Source organism: Lissotriton vulgaris, chromosome 6, assembly GCF_964263255.1.
Source record: "Lissotriton vulgaris chromosome 6, aLisVul1.2, whole genome shotgun sequence".
In the NCBI taxonomy this organism is placed as follows: Eukaryota; Metazoa; Chordata; class Amphibia; order Caudata; family Salamandridae; genus Lissotriton; species Lissotriton vulgaris.
The window spans coordinates 494,644,774-494,671,221 of record NC_141694.1 but is presented as its reverse complement, the minus strand read 5'-3'; the positions used below and the strand labels follow the sequence as shown (position 1 = coordinate 494,671,221).

The following is a 26,448-nucleotide window of genomic DNA, read 5'->3' as shown; positions in this document are numbered from 1 at the left end:
GCCAATTGGGTATACGTCAATTGAATATACACTTTAAGGATCAGAGCACATACACTGAGCTCCTGCCAGCAAGTTCTAGTGCATTACAGAGTCATTACACAAGTATATAATAGAAAAAAAATGGGGTCAAAAGTGAGGGTGAACTTATAAAAAGCCATTCTTAACACCACATTTCCTGAATATGTAAGCTAGGTGATTTAGGGTACTCGCCATGATCGAACCAGCTATCGGTTCCTTCATAGCTGTCTACTTACTAACTTGAGACATACAAACCTACCGTATTTAGTCAAACATGTCCAAGCCTTTTCACCTTGAGGGAAAGGAAAGAGTTTCTAACCCCTTGGTGAGTAAAATGGGTTTTACAACTCTTACCGAATCACATTTTGGGAGGGATGTAAAAGGAACTTTCTTTCAAAAGTGTAATTCAATATGCAATGTACCACTGATTTGCTATAAATTTCTGGTTGCACTGCACACATTTTATGCCATTTTCACATAGACTTATGTGAACTTTATAAAATTACACATTTGGAAATGCATTTACATAAATGTAGTTGTTAACCAACAAATGTTTTATACGTGTAACCTGAAGCTGCGGCCGGCATGACTTGCAGGTGGTGGGCAGAGGTGGGCATGGGGGAAGGAAAGGGGGTTCTGGGGTTGCGCAATTCGAAAAATAAAATTAAAAATGAAAAATATACACTTACCGCTGGGTCCCGCGTTTCTGCTCCTGCACTGGGAACCACAACCGGCCCTGGCAAAGTGCTTGGCCGCCCCCCCCCCCCCCCCCTCCCCACTGGGAGGTGGGGGAGGAGTTGGAAGTGTCGCCGAGCTCTTTGCGGGCCGGTTTTCGGACGATTTTGGTACAGGGCCGATTTTGTAGCTAAGCTGCAAAAACATCCCTCTAACAAAATCGTCCCCCAGGGGCCCAAAACCGGCCCCCACCCATGCGGCGCACCGGGGGATTGCCCAGTGCCCGCTATGGCCAGTCCGGCCCTGCCCCTGACCAATCACAATGCTGCAATGTAGTGTTCTGGTTGGTTATGAGTGTCCTGGTTCGACCCTAAACCAGGGAATGTGGGCCTGGGCATGTTCTCCACACAAGCTGTAATGCAGCCTGCATGGAGAACAGGGAAAGAGCGTATGACTGTTTTGGGCGGCCGAGAGGGCCGACCAAACAGTCATTGTGCACTAAGGAATGGGCAAACCACTCCTCCCCTGCCCTGCTCTGAGAGCATAGCATCCACACCCACACGCCCGCAAAAGAAACATAAAATGATAATAACTCAAAGCTATTATCATTTTATATTTCCTTTACTTTGCACTGTTCAAAAGCAGGGGTGCGACGCTCTTCCGCCATAGCAGAGGAGCCACCACTGGCAACCTGGGAATTCTTTGTGTATTCCAAAAGTACATAAACCTACACCAATCCAAGTCAATAAACCTGTAAGAGCTGTATTCCGATAGGCTGCACTGGCTCATCACAGAGCCGAACACTTGTTTTTATGCGCCTGCAGTGTGTACAGTGAATTATTTTAATCGCCTCTTTCTCCAAGTTAGCGCATTAATTTAGACAGCACAGCTAAGAACCAGAAAGAGCTCAACCCTGCTCACTGTTTCTAAGCTGTACTATTTTAAAATCAAGCGCTAACTCAGAGAAATGTCAGGTTATATGACATGTTAATGAATTTACTTTATGCATTGCAGGTCATAAAATCAGGTGCTAGGCTCTGCACTGGGTCAGCACAGCCCTTTACTATAACACCCTTGTTGTAGGTTTACACATTTCAATAAGAATTCGGGGCCGAGGATCTCCTACTATAATTTTGGGGCCCGATTCACTGAATAAACGTAAGACTCAATCCTAAACTTACTACTATTTTGGTATTCACAGAATGCATTTACTACTTTTGGCATTCGCAGAATGCACTTACTACTTTTGGTATTCACAGAATGAACTTACTACTTTTGGTATTCACAGAAGTTAGGATTTTGTCTTAAGTTTGTCTTAAGACAAACTTAAGACAGACTTAAGACAAACTTAAGACGGACTTAAGACAGACTTAAGTTAGGATTTTGTCTTAAGTCTGCCTTAAGTCTGGGTTTGGATTGAGTCTTAAGTTCATTCTATCAATCGGGCCCTTGATTCCAACAAACCATGACTTTACCAAAACTCTGCAGGAGCTACATAAGAATTATGCATGACCACAGAAAGCCAAGAGTCAACGCATGTTTCCCTCTAAGTGTAGGTTCAGTTGTCGCTAAAGCATGGGTAGATTGAGGGTCTTACATATCCATACTGCGAAGACTTACCATCGCCGTCTAACAAGTAGATATCGCACACAAGACTGCAAGGCACCAACACATACCTGGATAAGACTGGCCGCTGGATTTCTTCTTTTCTCAAAATGTTTCTGCCGATGCTGTTCCTGTACTTTTAATGCAAACCCTGAGCCAAGAATTCCCTGAAGACAATAGAAAACAAAATGTTGAAGTTTGCACAAAAAAAACACGACAGATGTGAAGCATACTTCCATGAAGTGGTAATGTAAGAACTGCCACAATCCGAGGCAAACTCTTAGATGACAGGCAGGAGTGAACGGCGAGCTACTCACAGACAGGCAAACTCTGCTTGGGATTACCTGTCTGCAGGTGCAGCAACTCTAACACAACCAGGGCATGAGTTGGGGGTACACGTGGGTGGACAGCGTCCACCCACTTTTTTCACAAGGCCCTGCAAAGAAATTGGGTCCCATTGAATAATGTGCTGAACTCGTCCCGGTAGAATTTCCAAACACTGTGGCACTTTCAGTTGCACTTGCACATTGTCTGCATACCATCTGCAACAAGGCAACAATGTGCAGGTGGGTACTGGGCTTTCTTCTTTAAGACTCCTGCTGGGACCATAACAAAGGCCAAATTTGAGGGGTCATCAGCCCTCCTTTTGTTCGCGTCTCTTGACTGGGAGCAGTCAGGCGCCTCACACCTGATGCAAAAGAAGCGGAGGGGAAAGGAAGGCTCATACCTTTGGGAGCACTCCACACATATGTGAGAGTCAGCTTTTCACTTTGTTCAGTCCCTGTTTAGGCGATATGCATGCACTGTAAGTATATCAGATGTGTTGGTCTTTTCCATTACTTACACAAAGCAAATTGCATTTATATAGAGCTTACATCCCCTGAGGAGGCGTTGAAATATTGTAAATACCACCATTTTTTCTTATATAGCCCTACTCATTCCAATACAGAGTGTCAGAGCGCTTTACATCAACACATGCATATTACACGTACAATAAATTATATAAATTTTCTAAATTAATGTACAGATTGTGTTACATAAAACTGGGGGATTGCAAGGTGTTGAAGTCACATATCATCTTTCATAGCTCAATGTGCTATTATCCTCGCAATACACTCACACGTACACGATAGAGCTGCTAAACATATATGTGAGGGCTTTAGATCTGATGTCACTTCTTGTGATGCCACTTCCTGTAAAGTTGTGGCTTGTGATGCCACCTTCTATGATGTCAATTCCTATGATGCCATGTGTGATGTTGTGCGCTGTGATGTCGTGCGCTGTGATGTCATGCGCTGTGATGTCACTTGCATACTGTCAAACTAGGTCAGTCCCCCCACTTCTCCTTTTAGGACTTGTGCCCTGAACACAACTCAAAGTTACATGAAGCTGACACAGTGCAGCAAAGCTAGGTTAGCATTATAGAAAGATGTACTCGACTGTAATTACTTGACATCAACTTCTGCTGCGATAATGGACTTTAAATATTAGTCGTTCTTTGAGCACCATTCATTAATTCGACCAGTTTTATTTCTGATAATCTTCTGTACCCTCTTTTGAGCAGGGGTTCTTGTTAATTAACATTTAGGACTCCAACCAGTGACTTCAGATTCAATTTTACTGATTAAATGCCTGATTTAACCACTTGGACTCTATAATTGGTTGGACAAGGCATCCCCTCTGTAGTGCCTTTCTGTCCCCAGTGGCCCCTTACAAGCGGCGTTGTTGTCTATTGATCTCATGATTCGTAGAAACTCAATAAATAGCAGGCAAGAGAAAATAACCAGCTGCAAGTGCTCCGTGTGACCACAGTCACTGATATGTGAAAGGTTGTTCGTTTTCTTTCAGACAAAGTCACGTAGTTTGTTCCTCAAATGGTGAGTTTCAACAAACAGATCTTATTCAGGTTTGACTGTGCTATTAATGAGACTTCATCAGTGTTGTGAGCATGTTTTCCTCCCCTAGGCACTTTAAATTCACATTAACCCATCTGAATACCCATAGGGATTCTAATGGGTAGGGTGATAAAATAATACAATACACTTAGTAGTGACATCATTTCCAACGGGGTTATTATTACCACCTTTGACAGTGGAAAACCTCTTCAGAATGCCGCACTTGCCTTCACTGACCTAGTGGATCTCATCCTTGCTAATGGCCCCCCTTTCCTCGTCACATTCAGCACACAGACTGAAGAGAGACTTGAATTTTGTTAACATCACTGCTTGGCCTGTTCTTGATGGGATTGTGTGGGATGCGGTTAAATTTCAAATCCATGGCCCTACTGAAGTGATTAATGTCCCGAATGTGCTCAGAGTGAACGCCGGAACCACCGCCAAACTCCAGAAGAGACTCCAGCGGATCCAGAACGCTTCAGCACGACTCATCCTGGACATCCCCTGTCGCAGCCACATCTCCGGACACCTGAGAGATCTGCATTGGCTCCCGGTCAACAAGAGAATCACCTTCCGTCTCCTCACCCACGCACACAAAGCCCTACACAGCCAAGGCCCAGGATACCTCAACAGCCGCCTCAACTTCTACGCGCCCAAACGCCAGCTTTGCTCGACCAGCCATGCCCTCGCCGCCGTCCCCCTCATCCGCAGAGCCACCACAGGGGGACGGTCCTTCTCCTACCTTGCCGCCAAGACATGGAACTCCCTCCCCACACACCTCCACCTGACCCAGGACCACCTCGCCTTCAGGAAGCAACTCAAGACCTGGCTGTTCGAGCAGTAGCGGATCCCCCCCAGCGTCTTGAGACCCTCTGGGTAAGTAGTGCGCTATATAAATACGATGATTGATTGATTGATCGATGGGGGATGTGGTGAAACAAAACATACGTTCTGATGATTGGGATATTCAGGCCGTTGAATCATTATTCTCTGATTTGAAATATTATGCTGCCTTTGATGCTGAAGATTTATATTTAGAGTCTGCTAATTATGGTGATTTATTTTGCTTTCAACATTTTGGTAACCATTTTCTGCATAAAACGAGTTCCAGAAGGGGTACTGTAAATTACACACAGTGGGAACATTGCCCAGCACCATTACAAGGCAGCTCCAGTACGTTTTTGAAAAAGTACACTTATTTTACCGACTTTAATTGATCAAGTCCTGGGTCCTTATATTTTAAAATGGCTCAAAAGTCCATGTCGAAAGTTAGACTTACCGATACAAAATTATTGTATTCGAAGTCCTTTCTAGACAAATTGGCTGTAGAGGGCAACGAGCTATGGAAGGAAACCATTGACCTTAAATCAGTTTGGGGTTCTAAAAGTTGGCAGGTACAAGGCGTTGAGGCTTTGCACCATGCATGTCCCATCCCAAATCATATGTTGTTTTTAAATTCTACCATTTTCCAGACAACATGCTTTGGATTGGCTACTTCTAAAAAATTAAATACACCTACCATCCCCAAATTGGAAGAATATTCAGGTTGGAATAATTTTACACAGTTTTCCATTCAAGAATTGCAAACAAATAAAAATTAACCTCATTTATCCTGTACTCAGTGGTCCCCCCTTTTTCCAGTATGTGATGTTTCAGATAATTGCTGCTCCTCGTCTCAGGGACTGCTGAGCTGTTTTGATTTTGCCTATTGTGCTACCACTTGATTTCGCGGCCGGCCTGAATGGTTGTGGGCCCGTACCTGTAAGCTTTTGTTGTACAATAAAGATTTCCAAAAAAAAAAAAAAGAATTGCAAACAATATTGCACAATTCATCCTTTAATGTATCCAGTATGGATCCGAAGGGTTGGCTGATGTGGCACAGAAGCTCTGATTCTTGCCAACGCAGCTTTCTGGGTTTAACTGAAGGTTTTACACAAGTCAGGCCTGATCCCCGTTTTGATACTGATCATTCTGTCACCATTTACTCAGTGGGCAAATTGTGTCAGAATTGGTTACAACATTCTACATTCGCTGCAGTTAAATCACATCTATCCAAGCTGACTGATGATGTGGATTTAAATGATTTCATAAAACGCCCGGCTAGTGGTAGATCTAAAAGATGGATTTATGCGATTTACAATGAAATATGGAAAACTTCACAGGTTGAGGCTGCTAAGCACCTTAGAGTTATTGATCAAGCTAATTTGGAAAAGGTGCTTGCAGTTGTGGATAATAGTATTAACATGCTTTCTTCACGCATTTACACGTTGAATAATATTGTATCTTTTGTTGTTGATATTGTACATGATGAAGTGTCTGTGTTATACCATGGTCAAAATCAATTGCGTTCCATTATGCAATTTGCTTGGACTCTGCAGACGCTTAAGGCTGGTAGGGTGCCTTGGAATTACAGGAACGTGTCCTCCCTCTTTGCCCCTTTTAATTTGACAGACAAGCAACGCATGCTTTCAATGCGTGATGCATCCTTTTCCATGTTACACATTGAGAGGTTGGAATCTTTACCGGTCTCTGTAGTTGAGGCCACTGCTGCAACGTGGCTTATCCACGGATTAATCACATTACCGTTTGCATTGTACAAATTTACTAATTGTATGCGATATATTGCGATAGGGAGATATGAACCATTAGGTAGCTCGTTTCTCCATGAGGCATGGTCGCTTCCATTCACTTATAGGTGCTTGAAAGATGAGAAAGAAGTATATCTTAATAGGGAGGAATGCACAGAGACACCTGATCATTCATTAATATGCAGACACATCCAGTTGCACGGTTCTTGTAATCAGGACCGGCCGAATTTAGCTTGTGTTTTGAAAGGTACTCCAGTTCCCGCAATCGTTCCAACTTTCACTTCACTGGTGAACGGTAGTTGTTTACTGTTAGATAACGAGGAATGTTGTGGGTTAATTAAAGGTATCGCCTATGTGGTAACAGTATCAGAACGTGTGGTCTGTTGCAAACACGTTCTGAATCCTCCGACACATGGGAATTCAGATGTTTCCATCTGGCCGCGCATTCCAACCTTGAAGGCAGAGTTCAATGGTATGAGCAGAATAAGAGCCCTTTTGTCTCAAAAAGAGGTGGCCCTGAGTTCGGCCCGAGAAACATTCGTCCTTCACATAGCTAACACGCGCACAGAGGTGCAGGCGCTTTTAAATACTGATTTGCCGTTACATTTCAGCGAGCTGGTTCATCAAATCTTTAATGCCTCCTCCACTTCTGGCCTTGCTCACTTTTTAAAAAAAGTAAGCAGTGGTCTTGTGACTTCCTTCGAGAAAATATTTGGAGTCATCCCTGCCTTCTTTCATTCTATATTTTCAAGCCTGTTTGGTGGCTTCCCTGTTTTGCTAGCGTTGGCTGCAGGCGTTTTGGTGATATTTTGTTTTATTAAACATGGATGCCCGTCCTGCGCTAGAAGCCGCACAGCCCCTCCTGCCACTGTTTCGCGACCGGATGCTTGATTACTATGACACACTGCCGCTTGCGACTTTAAGCACGGCATTTGGATTATCGTTTCGATTTTCCTATTTCACATGTGCCCAGCCTGTGTTTCAGTGCCTGAGCTGCGATTTCGACTGGGCCCTTGATTTGTGTCTCTGCACGACGGTGTCTCCTGACGCCGATTTTAATCATCTGATGAGTCCCGTAGTTGCTCACGAGTTGATTTGTTCTGGCGAAAGGATTATGGCCTTGGCAGCGATGCATGGACTAATGGGTCATTGGGACATACTCGCAGCAGCGCATGAGTTCTTGGCACAGAGCTTTCATGAGAACCCACCGAGTTGTCCTCTGATGATGCTAGAGGATCCAGTGCTGGAGGAGCACGTATGTTCTTTCCCACTACTTAATTGGATGGCTGAACTGTTTTCGGATGATGACAGTGATTTCATGCTGGAGGCTGTAGCTGCATATTTTGCATATTCAGTCCTATCCTGAGAAGCCTTCGGGACTTTTGCTAATAGCACGTTCCTGATTGCATTTTTTTTGGGGGTGCTTTTTGCGTACAAACAATTTTTGCTACACCCCAGGCCTATTGACTTGTACGAAAGTGGGCCTTGAGTTGAAAAGTTTAGACCTTTTTTATTTGGCCGCTGTAAGGCCATCATATCTGCTTTTGAAAATTACCGTAGCTCATTATTATTGAACTCTGCTTTCATGTTTTGCCCCTATTCTGGTCTTACCTTACCTTATTTTTGACCGTGCTCGGATCATTGGGGGGAAGTGTCATATAGCTACTTTGTTTCTATATACTGTGTTAAGTTAGCATGAGCTTATTAAATGTTTAAACACAATTTTTCCTTTTGCTTCATTTTGCACGCAACACATAATTGTTATTTTAGCTTTCAACCCAGAAGAGCGTCGTGATTTACTTGAGAAATAATATGTTATTGCTCGGATATCAGCTTTGCTTGGTACACTGTCTGCACCTTCCTAGACATAAAACACATGCTGCTGCCCAAATCTGGCTCTAAGCGGGTTTTATATTGCTTTGCTGAAAACACACATAACACACTTGATGGAGCTTCGCATGCAGAGAGCTGGTGAAAGATGATGTGATCCTCTCCCACTGAGGTTTAAGGTATGGGCCCGCCCTGCTAAAACCCAAAAGAGACCTTCATAGATATAATATACTATGCTAAATAGGGAGGGTGAGAAATAGGTGTTGTTAATTCCTATTCATTTCAGCATTTTAGTATGCTGTCACCGTTCGCTTTTTATGGACTAGTAACTATGCTGATAACTTTGTTTCTTATAATATGTTTGCTTGTATTATATAAGATACTGCGTTTGAGAACCCTGCATTAGTAAATAAATATTTCAAATATGCACGTGTTCTCATTTACTCCACATTCTGGTTTGAAATGATTATAAAGCGAAAGAGTGTTCATGTGTTCCACGATACCTGAGGTAATCTAAGTTCATGTTCTGGTTTGTCTAAACATTGGGAGTTTGTTATGACCAATGAGACACTGTAGCTAGCTCGGTAAGGGGATTTTGGGTACTGAGGTGAGTTTTGGGCCATCCTAATTCACTGAGGTTCCGAATCTCTATGCACAGTTCTGTAGGAGAACGGAATTCCCGCTACAATATTACATTCCTGTAAGTCCCGCTCTGTTCTATAACTGTGCACGCCTATGTAATTCATAGTGTGGGATTCCTATTTTAGTCTGTGCACATTTGTGGGATCCCTCATAATACTCTCATCCGGCCACATTGAGAATACACTGGATTTAGTCCAGTTTACTTAGATTCCAGATAATCTGCCAAATTGTTCCAATGCTTTACATACCGCTCCCAGTTCCAAATGCCCATGCAAATATAAAACCATGAAATCAATGCATAATAATATGGGGTGATGCATCCCTGCAACTGTCGTGCCCCAATATGCCTCTCCCCATCATGCTAAATGGGCCAGCTATTTAGAGGCCAATGCAAAAAGTAGTAGATAGAGGAGACACCTCTGTATCTTTCCCTGTCCTATTGTACATTCCATTAACATTCTCTGAACAGTATATAGCAATTCATTCCAAGAAAGGAAGTCAATACTGAGCCCCATTTTCCATAAAATTTTATGCAAAAAGTACCACCTAAATGTATGGAATGCCTTGGTAACTCAACATAATATCCCACAAAACCAGTATTGTTGTTTTCCTGTATATATTTCAGATCTCCATGTCACGTTTATATGCTTAGTATGGGAAATCCTCTATTTGTTGGGTTTGCCATCTATCCCAGTGATCTGCCAGCTTTATTGGCCGTATCAGGTGGTCTTGCAAAGTATTTCCTATAGTCATAACATCAGTCTTTCTTTGCTAGAGGGATCTGTAATTGCAGTCAGTTGGGTCTCTCAATCTCAATATTTCTCATCGCTTTTTCCTACTTATTCACCTCCTTTAGGAAGATTACCCAAACTTCCACCAGGATTTTGATGCAATGCCACCTACTTACTGCTTTAAAGGTTTTCCATTCAATTTACAGTGAGGAAGCTTTGCCTCTATTTTCCATACAATAATTCTGTATTTTCTCTCTAATGCCTGGCTTAAACATTGGGTCCTTAAGTATTCTGGCTTTCTGTAAGAAATTACAGAAACTGCAATCCTTGTCAGAATGAAATCATAAGCAAATCCCAAATTAAACTGTGCTCAATTCTCTGATAGCTTGACATGGTTTGCCATGTGTAAAATATTTATGCAGCACTTCAATCAGTGTTAAAATTAAAACACTACATAAAAAAGATCCTACACCAAATTAGAACCCTAGAGTGGATATTAATAAATAAAACACGACCAACATGACAACATTGTTGATCTGCAATTTTACAATTTATAAATGAAAATAGCACCAAATTGCCCAAAAGGCATCTTGCGGTTATCTGACTGTGCGAGACCAGGAGGGAGTCACAAGTTCAGGCTGACTGTGATGGAGCATTGGTCAGATACAGGGACCAGGTTAGTCCCACTGAAAACGTACCTTTTTAGTCCAGCTCATACAGTTCCATTCACAGTGGAAGAGGGCTGCCAGGAATAGGGAAGCGACACAGATTGTCATTGATGTAACAGAAGAGCAGGCCTGGTGTCGCTGCAGCATGACGATCCTGTTGTTGTCGCGAACTGGTGCTTCCTGATGGAGCTCCCCAGAAGCAGTGGATGCTGGAGTGTGAAGGGTTGGGCTGACAGAACTTGGCATTGGCGGGCTGTGTGATTGACAAGGTTTTGGTGCCAACAGGCTTTCTGGTGGTTGCAGAAAGCCCAACATCTTCAATTCATCCTCTCTGTGGGCACACCAATAGTCCACAACCATAGAGGCACCACTTGGAAGTCAGGGGCTTGCTTTTGCTGGAATTGGATGCTGGTTCAGGTGGTTGGGAGCCTGTTATATCCCTGTTGCTCTGGATAGAAGGCTAACGAACTAAACATTGGAGTCACTCTGGGAGTCCTGAGTTCAGGGGCAGATTAATATCCCTCTGACTCAGGCAGGTGGGCAGCAAGGCAGTAATACAGCAAGGCAGCAGTCAAGAAATGCAGTAGACCTGTAGTGCAGCAGTCCAGTAGAGTGGCAGTCCTTTGAGCAGCACAGCAGTTCTACTTCCTGGCAGAGTCTCTACAGGCCCTGAAGTATATTGTGTCTCTGAAGTCCAATATTTATATCTGGTTCTTCCTTTGCAGTGGAGAAGCTTCTATATGTATTCTTTTGAAGTCCACAGGCTTCCTGCATTCCTTTCCCTGGCTCCAGACTAACTACAAAGGGGTATGCAGTACTTTGTGTGGATGCACGACACAGTCTATTCAAGTGTAAGTAGGGCTGTGCCCACCTCCGAGTGATGGCCCATCCAGGCACAACTAAGATCTCTATGGTGAGTGGCTGCCTAGGAGGAATACACAAGGCCCAACTGTCAGTTACACCTAGTCATGTGACCATGAGACAGACTGCAGGCACCTAATGGCTAAGGCAGGAAAATGAGAACTTCCTAAAGGGCCATTTTCAAAATTGTAATTCAAAATCTGACTTTACCATAAGATAGGGTTTTTCATTACAGTTCCAAAGACACCAAACATAAACTGATACCTGTTCCCATTTGGAAATTACATCTTATTAAATGTAATAAGGTAACCCTAATATTATCCTATGGGACAGGCGGGCTTTGCAGTAGTGCAAATGGATTTGAGAGTTTTTCACTACCAGGATATGTAAAACTTAAAGTTATATATTCTACATTTTTAAATACATTGGATCCTGCCATCTGGGACCGTCCATGGCTTATTTCAGGGGTAATGTATATGTATTAAAAAGGAATGTTTGCGTCTGGCAAAGGTTTTTCTTCCATGTCAAAAACAGCAGTTTACAAATGCCCACACAGGCTGCAGTAGCAAGTCTGAGACATGTTTAAAGGGCTACTTACGTGAGCAAAGTTGCAGACCCACTAGTAGCATTTAGTTTACAGGTCCTGGGTAAACATAGTACCACTTTACTAGGGACTTATAAGTATATTAATGTGCAGATTGGGTATAAGCCAAATGTAACCATGTTTTAAGGAGTGAACAATTGCACTATAGCTCTAGCTAGCAGTGGTAAAGTGGGCCAGCAAAAACTAGGTCAGAAAAAATGGAGCAGTAATTCTAAAAGTTTGGGGGAAGACCACCCTAAGGCTGACAGGTCTAACACTCTCCAACTCCCTCAAGGCGACATCTGTTATCAACACACTCCTCAATGTATCTAACAGTACCATGAAAAATCATGTGGGTCTCGATGTGCCATTCACAACACGATCCTCCAAATCCAAATTAGCAGTATCATACTACTTACAATACATATCAGAGAACAAATACTCCATATAAGGATAAGAAAAGGAGACTGACTAAAGTCTATGATGTCCTCACCCAATTCAAAACACTTGTAACTATATGCAAATCCCCTATCACCACAGCTAAAGCAACCTGATATATGGCCTCTATTAGTGAAGCAAGCAACATAAATCAAGTGCTTTTCAAGGCAGTCAAGCACTTCTTTAACCCTTTACCGGAACATTTTTGTGATTGCTTTTGTTTCAATTGTACATAGTCACTATAAAAAATACTAGTTGATCAACAGTTGTCCTGATGCTAGTGGACTAAAATTAATCTTGAAATGGGTTCAATGTAACTATGCAATGTAGCAATTTGCACTACTATAAGATTAGAAATTAGTTATGAAACATATAGACACAAATTAGTAACAGTTTTTAAACAATTAAAATAGGGGCAACAGAAAATTAATTTGACAGAAAGTATTTTCTTTAAAAAATAATTAAATTTTATACAAACCTCAGCTTTCAGCTTTTAGCTCACCCTTGAAAAACTACTGTGTCTTTCAGATTCTAACAAGTTGCAAATTTAAATATTAAACATTTTAAAATGACCACTGAAGGTTGTCTACAGACCTCTTCTCATAGCTTCAACAGTGAATATTTTTTATGTTTTACTGTAGACTTTGCTTTTTTAGCAGAACCTAATCTACCCCAGTTCAATCTACCCCACTCCAATGTAGCTCACTCTACTCCACTCTAAACTACTCCACTCCTATCTACCCAATCTATTCCATTCAACCCCTCTCCAATCTACTTGGCCCCAATCGACTCCACACCACTCGAATCTATCCCACTCCCCAATCTAGCCCACACCACTCCACCCCAATCTACCCCACTCTAAACTACCCTAATCTACCCCTACTTCATTCTATTCTACCATACTATAATCCACCCAATCTACCCCACTCCATTCTAACCCATTCCACTCCACTCTACCAACTCCACTACAGTCTATCCCACTGCACTCCAATCTACCCCAATGCACCGCACTCCATTTGTTTCCAATCTACCCCACTCTACTCCACTCTACCTCCATCTACCCTGATCTATCCCACTCCTATCTACCCCAATCTACTCCATTCCAATCAACCTCACTCCACCCCTATTTACCACACTCCACCCCATTCTAGCCCAACCAAATCTACCCCACTCCAATCAACCACGCTAATCTACCCAACCCCCACTCCAATCTACCCCAATGTATCTCACTCCACCCCACTCCAACCTATCCCAAACCAATGTACTCCATTCTACTCCCAGTCCTCTATACGCCAATCGACCCCATTCCATTCTACCTAACTCCAATCTACCCACCCTACTCCACGCCACTAACGTTTAGCAATGTTGAACAGCAGCCACACTGGTGTACATAATGGCTAAAACACATTGCCTAATCTACCCTATTCCAATCTACTCCACTCTAATCTACTCCACTCTATCCCAATCTACTCCACTCCACCTCAATTTACCCCATACAACTCCAATCGACCCCACTCCACCCCAATCTACCCAACTCCAAACCACCCCAAGCTACCCCCACGCCATTCCATTGTACAATACTATAATCTACCCTATCTATCCCACTCCAGTTTACCTCGCCGCACTCCATTCTACCCGACTCCAATCTAATCGACCCGACTCCAATCCAGTCTACACCACTCCACTCCAATCTACCACAATCCATCCCAATCCATTCCTCCCCAGTTGACCCTACTTCACTCCAGTCTGCCCCAATATACCCCATCTACTCTTCCTCAATCTGCCCCGATCTATCCTACTCCTAGCTACCCCATTACAATCTACCCCACCCCAATTCACACCTCTTACTTTTAGTAATGTTGAACAGCAGCCACACTGGTGTACATAACGACTAAAAACACATTGCCAAAGCAAATAGCTCTATCATAGACAAGACCTATTGGCTTTGCCAATGGTTGCTTAAAGTACTTTTGTTGCACAAAGGTTTTTAGTCTTGTGTTCTGTGTCGCACCCCCTTACCCTGCCTTTGCCACGTGACTCCAGGGCCTATTCTCCCTGTGTCTTTCTGCTGATCTTTTAAACCCCTTCGCTGCGGCGGCTATTCCGCCGCAGCGCTAAGGGGGTGGGACGGCCGCGCGGCGGTTCCATGCTTGTGACGGAACCGCTCCGTCACGGCTCGCGGGTTAGCTGTGCTTGTGACGGAACGGTTCCGTCACGGCCCCGCCCGTTCTTTAGAACGTTAGCGCAGGTACGGAATTCACGCCACGCAGGCACGGCGGCAGGGCCGTGACGGAACCGTTCTGTCACCAGCACAGCCCACCCGTGGCTCGTGACGGAATGGTTCCGTCACGAGCATGGAAGAGGTTAACCTCTCTTTGTTGCTGTGTTCGTGCTTCATGGACGTTGTTTCATGTTGCTTCCTGTCTCAGTGTTCTTATTGCAATATTTTCCGTGTGTCTCCTTGCTTAACATCTTTTCCCTCTGCTCTCCTGACCACGTGTTCCCTTTTAGCCTCGCACCATCCACGGCAAGCCTTTGTGATTTTCTTTCATATTTTCCTCATTTACATGGAGTACACTGTTGCGTATTAGTCACCTCTGTGCTCCTGAATTACACATCCCTGTGTCCCACACTCATCCAAACACTGACCAAGATCCAAGTTTAAATCAATAATCAGCTGTTGGGCAAAAACTCTGTACCTAAGATAACGGTGCAACTGGACGCCGTGTGTGAAACCACTAACAATGACACAATAGGCTATCCAAGTACTGGAAATAACTATAGAACAAACAGTCCACAGGCTTTGTTTGTATCTAATATGGGAATGATGTGTTGAGGGGCCAGCTTTACCGACTCCTGTACAAATTACTTCCCGTGGGAACTAGAAGAAATTAAGAAGATGTTTAAGAAGTGATAGTCAAGATTCTCATGCATTGGCAAAGGCAATTGGTTTGAGTCTGTATCGGGCGTGCTCACGCCCTAGAAATGTAAAACCTATTGGCCTTGTCTGTGCTTCTATGTGTTTTGGAGAACATGTGAAGACAAAAGCATCTGAAAAATGGATGCTGCAGAAACAAAGGACTGCTTTCTTTTCTGCAGCATCTATTTTTTAGATACCTTTGTCAGCATTTACTCCACAGCGCGGTGCTTCCGGGCTCCTTGCCGACTGATTATAAACGCAATGTCCCTCCTGAGATAGAGACATTATAAAAGAGTATGTAGAATATCGTTCCAAGAGGCCTGCCCTGTTTATTATCAGTCAACGAGCGGCTTGGTTTGATGGCAGCAGTAGGGAATGCATTTGGAATAATTTTCTGAATCAAGCTCCAAATGATGGAAATATATCAATATTTAAATGGAGCCGTGGCAGATTTGAATCGCATTAAGCATGTGAGGTGTTCAGATACCTATTCATTGAAAAAAATGCATGAAATGACAAGAACCAGTTTCGATCCAGAATCTTAAATATTCCGCTATAACCCCTAAAGTCGGTATTGTATGGCATTGGTAATAAAGAACTCAAACCATCATCTCCAGCAGGCCAGACAGATCCCTTGCTGTACTTACATTCTAGAAGCATACTTCCAAAGAATCTACATTAAATCAAGCAATCCAATTATGCGAGTACAAAAATGTAGAATCTCATGTTGTGCTTCACCCATCGTCTGTACAAAAGCCCCAAATGACTATAGTGAAGGATCTCAGAGTAAGTATAAAGTAGTCTTTTGCCAATACTTAGACTTCAATTAGAATGAAAAGAAGAGGTATGGATGGTGAAGTTTCACCTAATTTAACCCAAGGAGTCTAACCAGCTCAGGACATCTGTTATACAAGGCTGAGTGAACACTTTTATTGGCTCTCTTTGCCTCCCAACAATGCCTAAAATAATGAGAGTCACTGGAATGCTTCTAAGGTTGAATATTTTATTTAGGCTTTATATAGTGGTAGCATGCGTTAACATTGGAAAAAGCATACGGTAGCTCAGTGAGTAAAGTATTTGGCACTGAAATGTGTAATCTGCACGTCCTAGGTTTGAATCTTGGCATGGCCAACTCAGACTTTCATCTTTTAGAGGTCAATATATCTGTATAGCACTAATGTCTCAGAAACAATATGATGCTACAGTCTCATCACCTGTATCAGGTCTGAGATGAAGTGCTTGCAGGTCATCAGGTAAATAATTCAGGCACAGGTTTGTTCTGTCCGTTTGTGTGTGTGTGTGTGAATGTGCGTGTGCGTATGTGTGTGCGTGTAAAACTTGAACGTCTAGTGCATGTGCTGTAATATATGCCTATTTGGCCAGTGCTGCTGCCATGTCAGGGTCAGGCTGGAATATAGGGCAATCAGGCAGTGTCCAATGGGCTGGTCTCACAGGACATTGTGCAGGCCAGTTTTTTGGCTGTTTCAGTGCCTGTTTTATGCTCTGTGGGCCGGTTTTTAAAGTTTTCATGATATTAAAACAAACCGCATTCAGCAAGCTCCAATCCATGAAGTCTTCCATATCTTGAAAAACACCTAAGTAAGTGTCTTTACAAGTTTAAAACCACCCAATGTGAATGTGCAAACTAGGACCACTTTTTCAGTTTTCTAATTCACTAATAACTATTTTTATGTTGATGCCTGGGCGTGTTTTCTGTCCCAGCCCAACCCTGTGCCATGCTGTACCTGCTCTGTGTGTTTGAGGGTTGAGATGCTACTAGCTATACTGCACTGGTTGTGTGTGGCAGCAGCTGCTGGCTGTGCTGTTGAAGGGATGTTTGCGTGTGGACTGTTCTGCCACTATGCTGCTATCCATCTTGCATCTATTCTGTCTGATAGAGGCATGGCGGGCTCCTGTACCGCTGTGCCTGGTTTGTGTGCATGACTGCTTAATTTGAGCTGCTGGTTTCCAGTGCTCGCACCACTGGCACTTAATTGCCAGAACCTGAACTTATGACAGCTGCCATGTGGTGATGCTGTTTGTGCAATTCAAAGATGAACAGAAAAGCAGTTATTTGGAAATTCAATATACATTAAAAATAACTAATACCTACCATCTTCCTACCCTAGCCTTTCTTAAAGCTTTGGTGGCCTCGTACAGTCTGCATTATTACACTTGTAGGAGGTTGATGGTTAGTAGTTGTGTAAGTACAGGGGCAATTTGTGGTGCAAACTGCGGTGGCCTCCTGACGAGGACCCCAGCACTTTTTTTTCCCGAAATGAATCAAAAGCTTGACCTGCTTCTGACTTAAATGTTCCGGTTCTGTGTGTTTAAAAGCTTTCCCATACCGTCCTGTGGTATGTGGGTTGGAAAGTTGCACATCTAGAGCCTCATTTATGAGACTGTGCGTCACTTTTACGCCGCTGGTGTTTCACTTTTTGTGACGCACCAGTGGCGTAAAAAATGCGCCTTGTTGCGCCATATTTACAAAGTGGCGCATCTAGGTAGATGCGTCACTTTGTAAACCCCTGCGCCACATTATACCTGCGCCAGGTATAATGTATGCAAGGGGGGCATATTGTCGCAAGGAAGGGTCGTAAAAGTGATGCAGTGAAATCTATGAGATTTCACTGCGTCACTTTTAGGACACCGTTGCGTCAAAATCTTGCGTCTGCCTCACAGCAGGCGTAAGACTAACGCAGGCCCTTTCACATGGGGCTTGCCTCATGTGAAAGGACGCATTGCTGGAGTTGCGTCACTTTTGTGACACACTCCAGCAATGCGTCACTTTTGCGCTTACAGATACGTCAGAAATACTGACGTATCTGTAACTCCTTGCGACATGATGCGTCGTACATTAAATATAACGCTTCAGGAATGCCGCAAGGAGTGCGCACTGAGAAGTGACGCATCGCTGCTTTCATGCAGCGATGCGTCATTTCTCATAAATGAGGCCCCTAGATTTGATTATTCACCGGTTTTGTGTGAGGGAATCTAGGGGCATATTATCAAGCAGGGCATTAAAATTATCGCTGTTTTAGCTGCAGAAAACTGCTGCTAAAGCGGCGATAATAAGCCTGATAATATGCCCTGTAGAATTCCAATAGAAGCCCATGCTCACACCAGAACATGGGTTTCTATTGGAATTCACAAGGCCATATTATCAAGCCCATTATCGCCGCATTAGCGGCAGTTTTCTGCCGTTAAAAAAGCGACATTTTTTAAGGCGCTGCTTGATAATATGCCCCCTAGTGTGACTGCTACCCAGGCTTTTACTATTGAGTGTGTGAGTGCGACAGTTGTATCAGACACCGGCTTCTGTGCCTAAAAGCGAAGCTTTACTAAAAAAACATTTCCACTCAAAAGCCAAGTGATCTTGGTGCCTGTTAGTAAAAATCCAGGTTGATTTTGTATGACACCTGCAGGAAACGAGTAGCAATGTTAGACTTCCTACTTACTAAACCACGTGAATATACTCACAGCAGGCAAGGCAAAGAAAGAAATGCCAAGCAACGCAAATCCCGCAGACAGGAGCCGTCCGAGCCACGTGTGCGGCGTTTTATCGCCGTAGCCAATTGTTGTCAGCGTAATCTAGAACAAAACACAGAAACACGCTGTTACCAAGCTTCATAAACACGCTGTTACCAAGCTTCATATGAGACACAAGTCTTTGTGCACCTAGAACAACGACTAGAAGTTTTAAAAACTCGTATTCATCAATTTGTTATCAATATAAGGGCAGGTTAGATTCAGTCGCGGTTTTACACGGGCGAGAGACCCAAAGACACGATTGATGCAAGGAACGAGAGGTCACTGTGGACAACAGATGCGCTTCAGTTCCGCTTGGATGAGGTTGAGTCACTTTTTACCTTTTTACATGTTATTTCACAGAAAATATTTTGTAGAAGGCTAGTACAGCTCGCATGCAGTTTTATAGGTTCGCTCTTTTCCCGTTTGACAAATTAAAACAAGTTCCTAAAAATCAATGCAAACTCATTTCCGCAGTGGATTTCTCTGCCAGACTATTCTCTTGCCAAAACCTATCCTCAAACTGCTGATCTCTTCCTTGAGCCAAGCTGACAGGGGATTTATTCTGCCTCTGTGCACCCTAGACTAGGCTTCTTCTCCGCACAGTGATGTAAAAGGAATGGTGCACAGAGGGTTAAGTGCAGACAACGACCCCGGCAACACAGCGGTGAACTTCCTTCACTTATGTTTGTATATCCCAATACTTCTTGGCTCGCATAGGGTCATTCTCACCCACCGAATTCTCCACTGCTCTCCAGTGCACCTCTGGACTTCCACAGCTTCCCACCCTTAACTTAATCTACCCCATACATAGCTCACTTTAAGAGTTGTATTGTGTTTCTATTAGTTGCCTCCTGTTTCACTCTGTGCAGGGCAGGCGAAATAAAGAACTAGCCCCCCTCACCCGAAATGTGGCTGTAGGTGCGCCTCTGGTTCTGGGATACACACTGGCATGGCTTTCATAGTCACTTCTCTATTGCTTCTGCCGCATGGCTCGACATATCATTCCCACTGCGTCTCTCATTCAATCACTTCCCTTTTTGCTTTCATCACTTCTCCTCCATTACGACTCTCCCATATCTCGCTTCATTTCTATCCTTCACTTTCCCCATGCCTTCTACCCCATTATGCCTTTCCATCACTTTTCTTTCATCAAGCCTCTACCCAGGGCTTTAAGTGGGCGGGGTTTCACCGGTGCTGAGCATCGCAGTTTTTTTAAGGGGGCCTCGCAACAGGTCTCTACCGGGCTCTATTTTGTGCCCTGGCACAGGCTGTCCATTTTTTTTCCTGGACTGAAGTGACAGCAGGCTCATTGATGTGTGCTGCTCACACTGCTCACTTCTCACTAGTGGAGAAGTTACGGCATGACGTCATGCCAGGTGAGCATTGTAGGGGAAGGGACATATGTTAAAGAGAGTCATTTTCTCTCTGGATTTCCCTTCTCTTTTTGAAACTCAGGAATAGCAACATGGTTGCGGTGTCACCAGGGCTGTTAGTGAAAGCTTTTTCAATATTGTTAGAAATGGGATTTCTGGTTGGCAATGGCTTGCGCCAAAGCCAGGCAGAAACCACCACTCTAGTCAGGGCAAGGGAGTTACACGCATAAGATAACCCCTGCTCATCCCCTTGGTAGCTTGGCACGAGCAGTCAGGCTTATCCAGGAGGCAATGTGTAAAGCATTTGCGCACACACACAGCAACAACATTCCAAGCACACTGCAAAAGGAACTCCCCACAAGGTAATATAAAAAATAGCCTTTGTATTCTCATAACACATTAGAATAGTAAACACATAACATACACTGTGCCAACTTGCATGGGCAATATTCACAAGGGATTATATACACATGACAGGGCCACATGGACCACTGTCAGAACCATCACAAAGTGAACTTAGTAAAAGTAAAACAGATCATAAACGTACAACCAGTAACCACTGGTAGACACTATACTCAGCATCAGCCTGTAACATAAACTGCATTATGCACAGTATCACATCAGGCGCGAATTACATTCTGCGCCAACCTCACCAGCATAAACACATTAAGCAATCACTTGCAAGTCTAAACACATTAGACCCTAACCTCCTAAGTATAACTCACATTAAGGGCGTACCTCACACAGTGAAACATAATTTCACTAGCATAAACACATGACATGCAAAACAACCTCATAATCATAAACCCTATTTAGAGGTATCAAACAGGGTGCGTAAAACATACTAAATGCATTACATTTCCTAGCACCACATCGCATTAGGGCCTGGCACCCTACAAATCTAACAATCCTCCTGGCCAACTGGCCATCTCAGAAAGGGGGCTCAAATGCCCTGTGTCCAGAATGTCAGGGCTCGCTGCCAATGCAGCGAAATCCAATTGCGCCACTGCACAAACCTAAACGGTGCAGCTGGCACAAAGTGCTGCACAGATGTGCAGGGATGGGCAAAGGAGTGTATTTCACTCCTAACCTACACTCCATGTCCCCCAAAGAAACCAATGGCCTAAACGGTGCAGCTCGCCACTACTTGCTGGGCAGCTGGAAATGAACATCATGAAGGGGCCACGGCACATCTGGGCCTCATCAGCACGCTGGGTTTCTTTAGGCAAGATTGCCCCCCAAAAAGCGGTGGCGTCCTGCGCTCTCGCAGGGTAGCTTGGGAACATGCCGCAACACAGAACGTACCCCCAAGAATGGTGCAGCTGCCCACTGTCAGGTGGGGCAGCTGGGAATATGGCCAACCTGGGGTAAAGCATGGGCCTACTGGCCATTGGGACCCTCACTGGGGCCCTTCAAACAAATATGCCCACGTTGTTGGAGCTGCGCAGAGGATCCAAGAAAATATCTACTCCAAATGTTGGAGCCACATAGGCTCTGTCCACAAACACATTCCCCCTAATCGTTGGAGCCACCTAGGCTCGGAAAGTAATGAGGCCCACACGTTGGAGCGGCCCGCAAAGGCAGGTCCGCTCAGAAAGCAACTAAAAAGGGAACCCCCTCGAGCACCCTCTTACCGGATGAGTCTGGAGGCACTCCTCTTCCTCGCTGGGGGAACTCACAGTGTTTCCCTCGCGGAATGCACTGGAGAGACCCCGCTCCTTGGGGACTATCTCTCTCTCGGTGCATGGCGGGGTCAGCCTTTTCTTCACCCGGGCCCCCTCCTGGGACCCGGGGCTCCTCTTGTTCCCTCACAACACGGGGCTCGCTCTCCATCACAAGAGCCCCGCAGACCGGCTTCACCTCCTCACCCGGGCCCCCTCCTGGGACCGGGACATGGTCAGCACTTCTCCCATGCATGGCGCAGGGCTCCTACCGGCATACGGAAGCCCTGAGGGGCAGGCTCACACTTCCCCCTCGCGTCCGGCTGCACTTCCGCTTCCAGGGTTAGCTCTGCCCGAGTCAGGCGGATATGCCTGTCTTCCGCTTTTCACCCGGGACGGTGATCTCTCTTTGTAGCAGGGTGGGCACCCGCTAAGAATAACTCATGAATGGGACAATACTGCGGGGTAGGCACCCGCTAAAGCACACAAGAGCAATCTGGGGAATCCCTCATAATGAAAACTATAACAGCGGGATGGGCTCCCGCTAATACATAAAACAAAATGCAGGGTGGGCACCCGCTCAGCTCCGCAAAACGTGGGGGAATCCCTAGTAGGGAGATTCCCTCAGGCAATAGGCAGCGGCACACTGCAGAGCTCCAGTGCTCATTCAGGGGCCCAATTTCAGAGCTCCCAGGCAGCTATAAATGCAGCCAACATCTTTTTAAGGTCCTGGAATAAGAAGCCAAGTAACAGGGTCCTAAACAGGTCTTTCAGGTGCAGGGGCAAGCCTGGGCCCAGGGAGGCAAGCCCTCATGGCAGCCCCCCTTGGGCCCCAGCAGCAGCACGCCCCGCAAGGTCAGGATCCAAAGCAGAACATTTTACATGGGGTCACAGGCCCTTCTTATACCACATTTTCCTTTGTCTACAAGGTGCAGGCAATGGGAGAACCAGCTACAACTGGTTATGGGGAGCTCCTGAGCACTTTGTTTTGCTCAGCTCCTCTCTCCTATTCACAGGACAGGCCAGGGCCATCATACGCACTACAGAAGGTGGAGCCAGCATTGTGGAGGGAAGGCACACCCTATTCACGTCCCAGGTGCAATTCCTCCCTCCCATCTACATGCAGATCTCCCTATTCACCACCGGGCAGACCCATCCTGGCTCCTGGAGTCAACCACACCAGCCCATGAGGAGCAGGGTCAAGGCTGATTTGCATATGGCTGTGTCTAAACTAGGGTGCAATGATGAGCAAAAGAAAGATTGATTTAACCCAGATCTCTTGACTAGGGGTGAATGTGATTTGTTCCACATTCTGCACATCGTTTGTGGATCTTTTGACATGAAGGGTGTGCATCACAACACACTTGCCTTTTAATTCACCAGTGACATTGTCGTCAGGAGACGTGGGGGGCGTCCATTTCTACATTTATATCTGGAAGGTGATGTGGCCTCCTCGTGGCTACAGCTGGTGGTGACTGTGCAACATAGGGAAGCAGTTGCAAATCCCATAGAATCTCAGTGTACTGAAAAACTTAACATAGTCTGTTACTTTGGTTAAGCACCATTATGTACTTGGCCAATTTTATCTCTATGTAAAACATCTAAAAATAAAAAATAGATTCTGTCTGTCACCAACGCTTTAAACTCATCCTCCAGGAATTAAGGTTAAAGAATTACCATTAGCTGTCAGTAGGAGTTGGAAGTGAAGATGACTATATCCTGACACACTCTTTCCTGGGTCATGTGCTCTGGAATGCTATTTCTACATCTCCTCATTTGGGCAGACCTCATGAAGCCCATTCAGTCCATCTATTCACTTACTTACCATCCAGACAACCACACAGAAACAAAAACACGCCCCCTTAATTACCATGCACTTTCATTAATAAAAAACTGCAATTAGTGGCATAGCCAATGCTTCATTTTACTTCAGGTTGAGTTCTTTTATGCCACCCAGTTCAAACTGGTTGTCAGATCTAGGACTTTCCTTCGGCTGCCACTGACAGAAGCCCTGAGGCATCATGGGAGACAGTCTGAAGCAAAAAACAGTAGCCGGGACTCAAAATAGTGCATTTAAGACTCGCATCGGAGCTTCCAGTTTATTTATTTGCTTGCCCACACCAATTGTATGCTACTATTTTGGAGAATTGTGAGCAATCTAACATACAAACTCTTTTAAACACGCTCACATGCACACTGTCTGGCATGTCCTCGTAGATGCACATAAACAACAGTAGCATGCTCTCCCTCATACGCACCGCGACACACATCTTACTCTGCAAGCCGATTCCCCAAAAAGGTGCGAGGCTCATACTTACTGTTATCTGACAAGCTGCACTGCTTGATGCTAGTGCAAGTTAGACTTGAATGTGGGGGGGGGGGGGTTGGAGGGGAGGGGGAGAGGAGATCAGCTCCCCCTATGGAGGTGTCACCCCTGCCTTCCTGGAGAAGTGTAGGAATTTGGAATAAACAACTACCCTTTTTGTGCTTAATGCCATCTGGGGATTGTTAGAGATCACAGTTGTGACACCTGGGCTATTGCTTGCTACCTTTGCAAAGGGGCTTGCATTCACTGAGAACTGCTGTACTGATGTGCCATGAGAGTAGGAAAATGAATAAAAGTTGCCTTCAGTTAAGAAATGTAACAAGACCTGCTAACCCCTGGTCCTTTGTATTACTTTTGTGTGTATGCTGCAGGCTCTCATTTAACTGGTCCTCTATGTGCCAGCACAGGAAGGATTGGCATGGTGTTCTGATGTCCCAGCACTGGTCATGCTATGTTATGGTAAATGGTTTTCTAAAGCACTTGATTATCCTAAGGTGTCTTGGCACTAGCTTTAATGACAGGCTGAGAAACAATGAACCCAAGAAGCTACAGAATGCTAAATAGCCAAGTTTTGATAGTTTTCCCGAAAGCTAAGAGATTGGGTGCCTCCTTGATGTGCATTGGGTGCATGTTCTAAGCTTTTGTGGCCCCAGCACAAAGCTGTTGCCTCCCCAAGCTGTTTACTTGAACCTAGGGACCACTGCAAATTTAGCCATGGCTGACCGTAGGGTCCTGCCTGTGTTGTACCAATTGAAACTGTGTTGTAGGAAAACTAGGCCACGACCATGAAGAACTTTGTATGTGATACAGAGTGCCTTAAAGGTAATGCATTATCTTATAGGAAGACCATGCAGTTTTGTTTTATAGATTTGGCCACCAAATGGTGTTTAGGAATCTAAAAAAGGAGTCTGGCTGCTGCATTTTGCAGAGTTTGCAATTTGTTCAGTATGTATTGGTATACAGAAAGAAGGAAGCCATAAAAGTAGTCTAACTGTGCCATAAACAGTGATGTGACAAGGTATAATCTTTTTTAGAGTCCTCAGAGTGAAAAAGGGCCAAGAGGGCACTGCATTAACATGGTGTGTATAGGTAATTTTACCATCCATCAGAACTCCCAGGTTACAAGTCTTCCTAGCAGATGACAGTAGGGAGCCTATTTTCTGAGGCCAGCAAGTCCGGTCCAAATTGAGGTTTGAGCTCCAAACAATAAGACTTTAGTCTTTCCTGAATTAAGCTTTAGGCAATTCTTATCCATCCAAAAGTTAACTGCCTGCATACAGTCACAGAACCTGCACCCTATGCCTTTGTTATCATTAGCCAGGAAGATGATGATTTTAGTGTTGTTTGCTGTTTGCATAAGAGGTCAAGGAAATACCAAAGGTTTTTATTAGGTCAGCCAATAGAGCGACTTAAATATTAAGGAGTGTTGGACTGACCAAGGATTTCTGTGGGACCCTGCATGGAAGTGAAAGAGGTAAAATTGCCCAAATGGACAGACTGCTCTCGACTCAGGAGGAAGGATTTCAGTAACGCTACGGCTAAACCAGTGATCCCAATTTTTGCTAGTCGGTCCAGCAACAGCCTGTGATTGACGGTATCAAAGGCTGCTGAGAGTCCTAGCAGGATAAGTGCTGCCCCTCTCCCCTGGAAAGTATAGTTAATAAGCGTGTGCAAAAATGTCATCCAAGTAGGCGACAATGATAAATATAAAAATAAATTGGTTGAGTATTGAGTAGGTAGAAAACAGAAGTGAGTGCAAGTGTGAACTCATGGTGTTTATTGAATGGGCTCTAGAAACAGTGTGATCTTGGGGAAGGTGGGCAGGAGTTCTGGGGTTCAAAGCATAGACCCCTGAAGGAGGAATTATGTGAGAGAAAGAGACCCTCTGATCTAGCCATCCAGAGCCCTAGACTAGCCCTTCCAGGTGTTTCCTGAAGGTTCCTCGAACATGAGGAGATCTTTCGGTTTGAGTGCACCTCCTCCACTTTGACAAGACAGTTAGAAAAAACATAAATGAAAGGATCTCTATCTCATTTTCTATTTCCTTATCTACCTCCATCCATGGATTGAGCTGCAGGTGCAAGTCATGCAGACCTTTTCCCC

The 26,448-nt window shown here is 44.5% G+C and overlaps 1 protein-coding gene across 1 annotated transcript in view; it reads right to left on the bottom strand.

Moving 5' to 3' along the window:
* The window catches only part of KCNQ5 (potassium voltage-gated channel subfamily Q member 5), an 850,222-nt gene that overhangs the window by 322,998 nt on the left and 500,776 nt on the right, over window positions 1–26,448 (bottom strand). The window contains exons 5-6 of the mRNA XM_086926499.1: window positions 18,935–19,045; window positions 2,370–2,465 (exon numbers count right to left, since the gene is read on the bottom strand). Coding sequence (XP_086782625.1) covers window positions 2,370–2,465; window positions 18,935–19,045 — 207 coding nt within the window. The remainder of the gene's footprint in view (window positions 1–2,369; window positions 2,466–18,934; window positions 19,046–26,448) is intronic.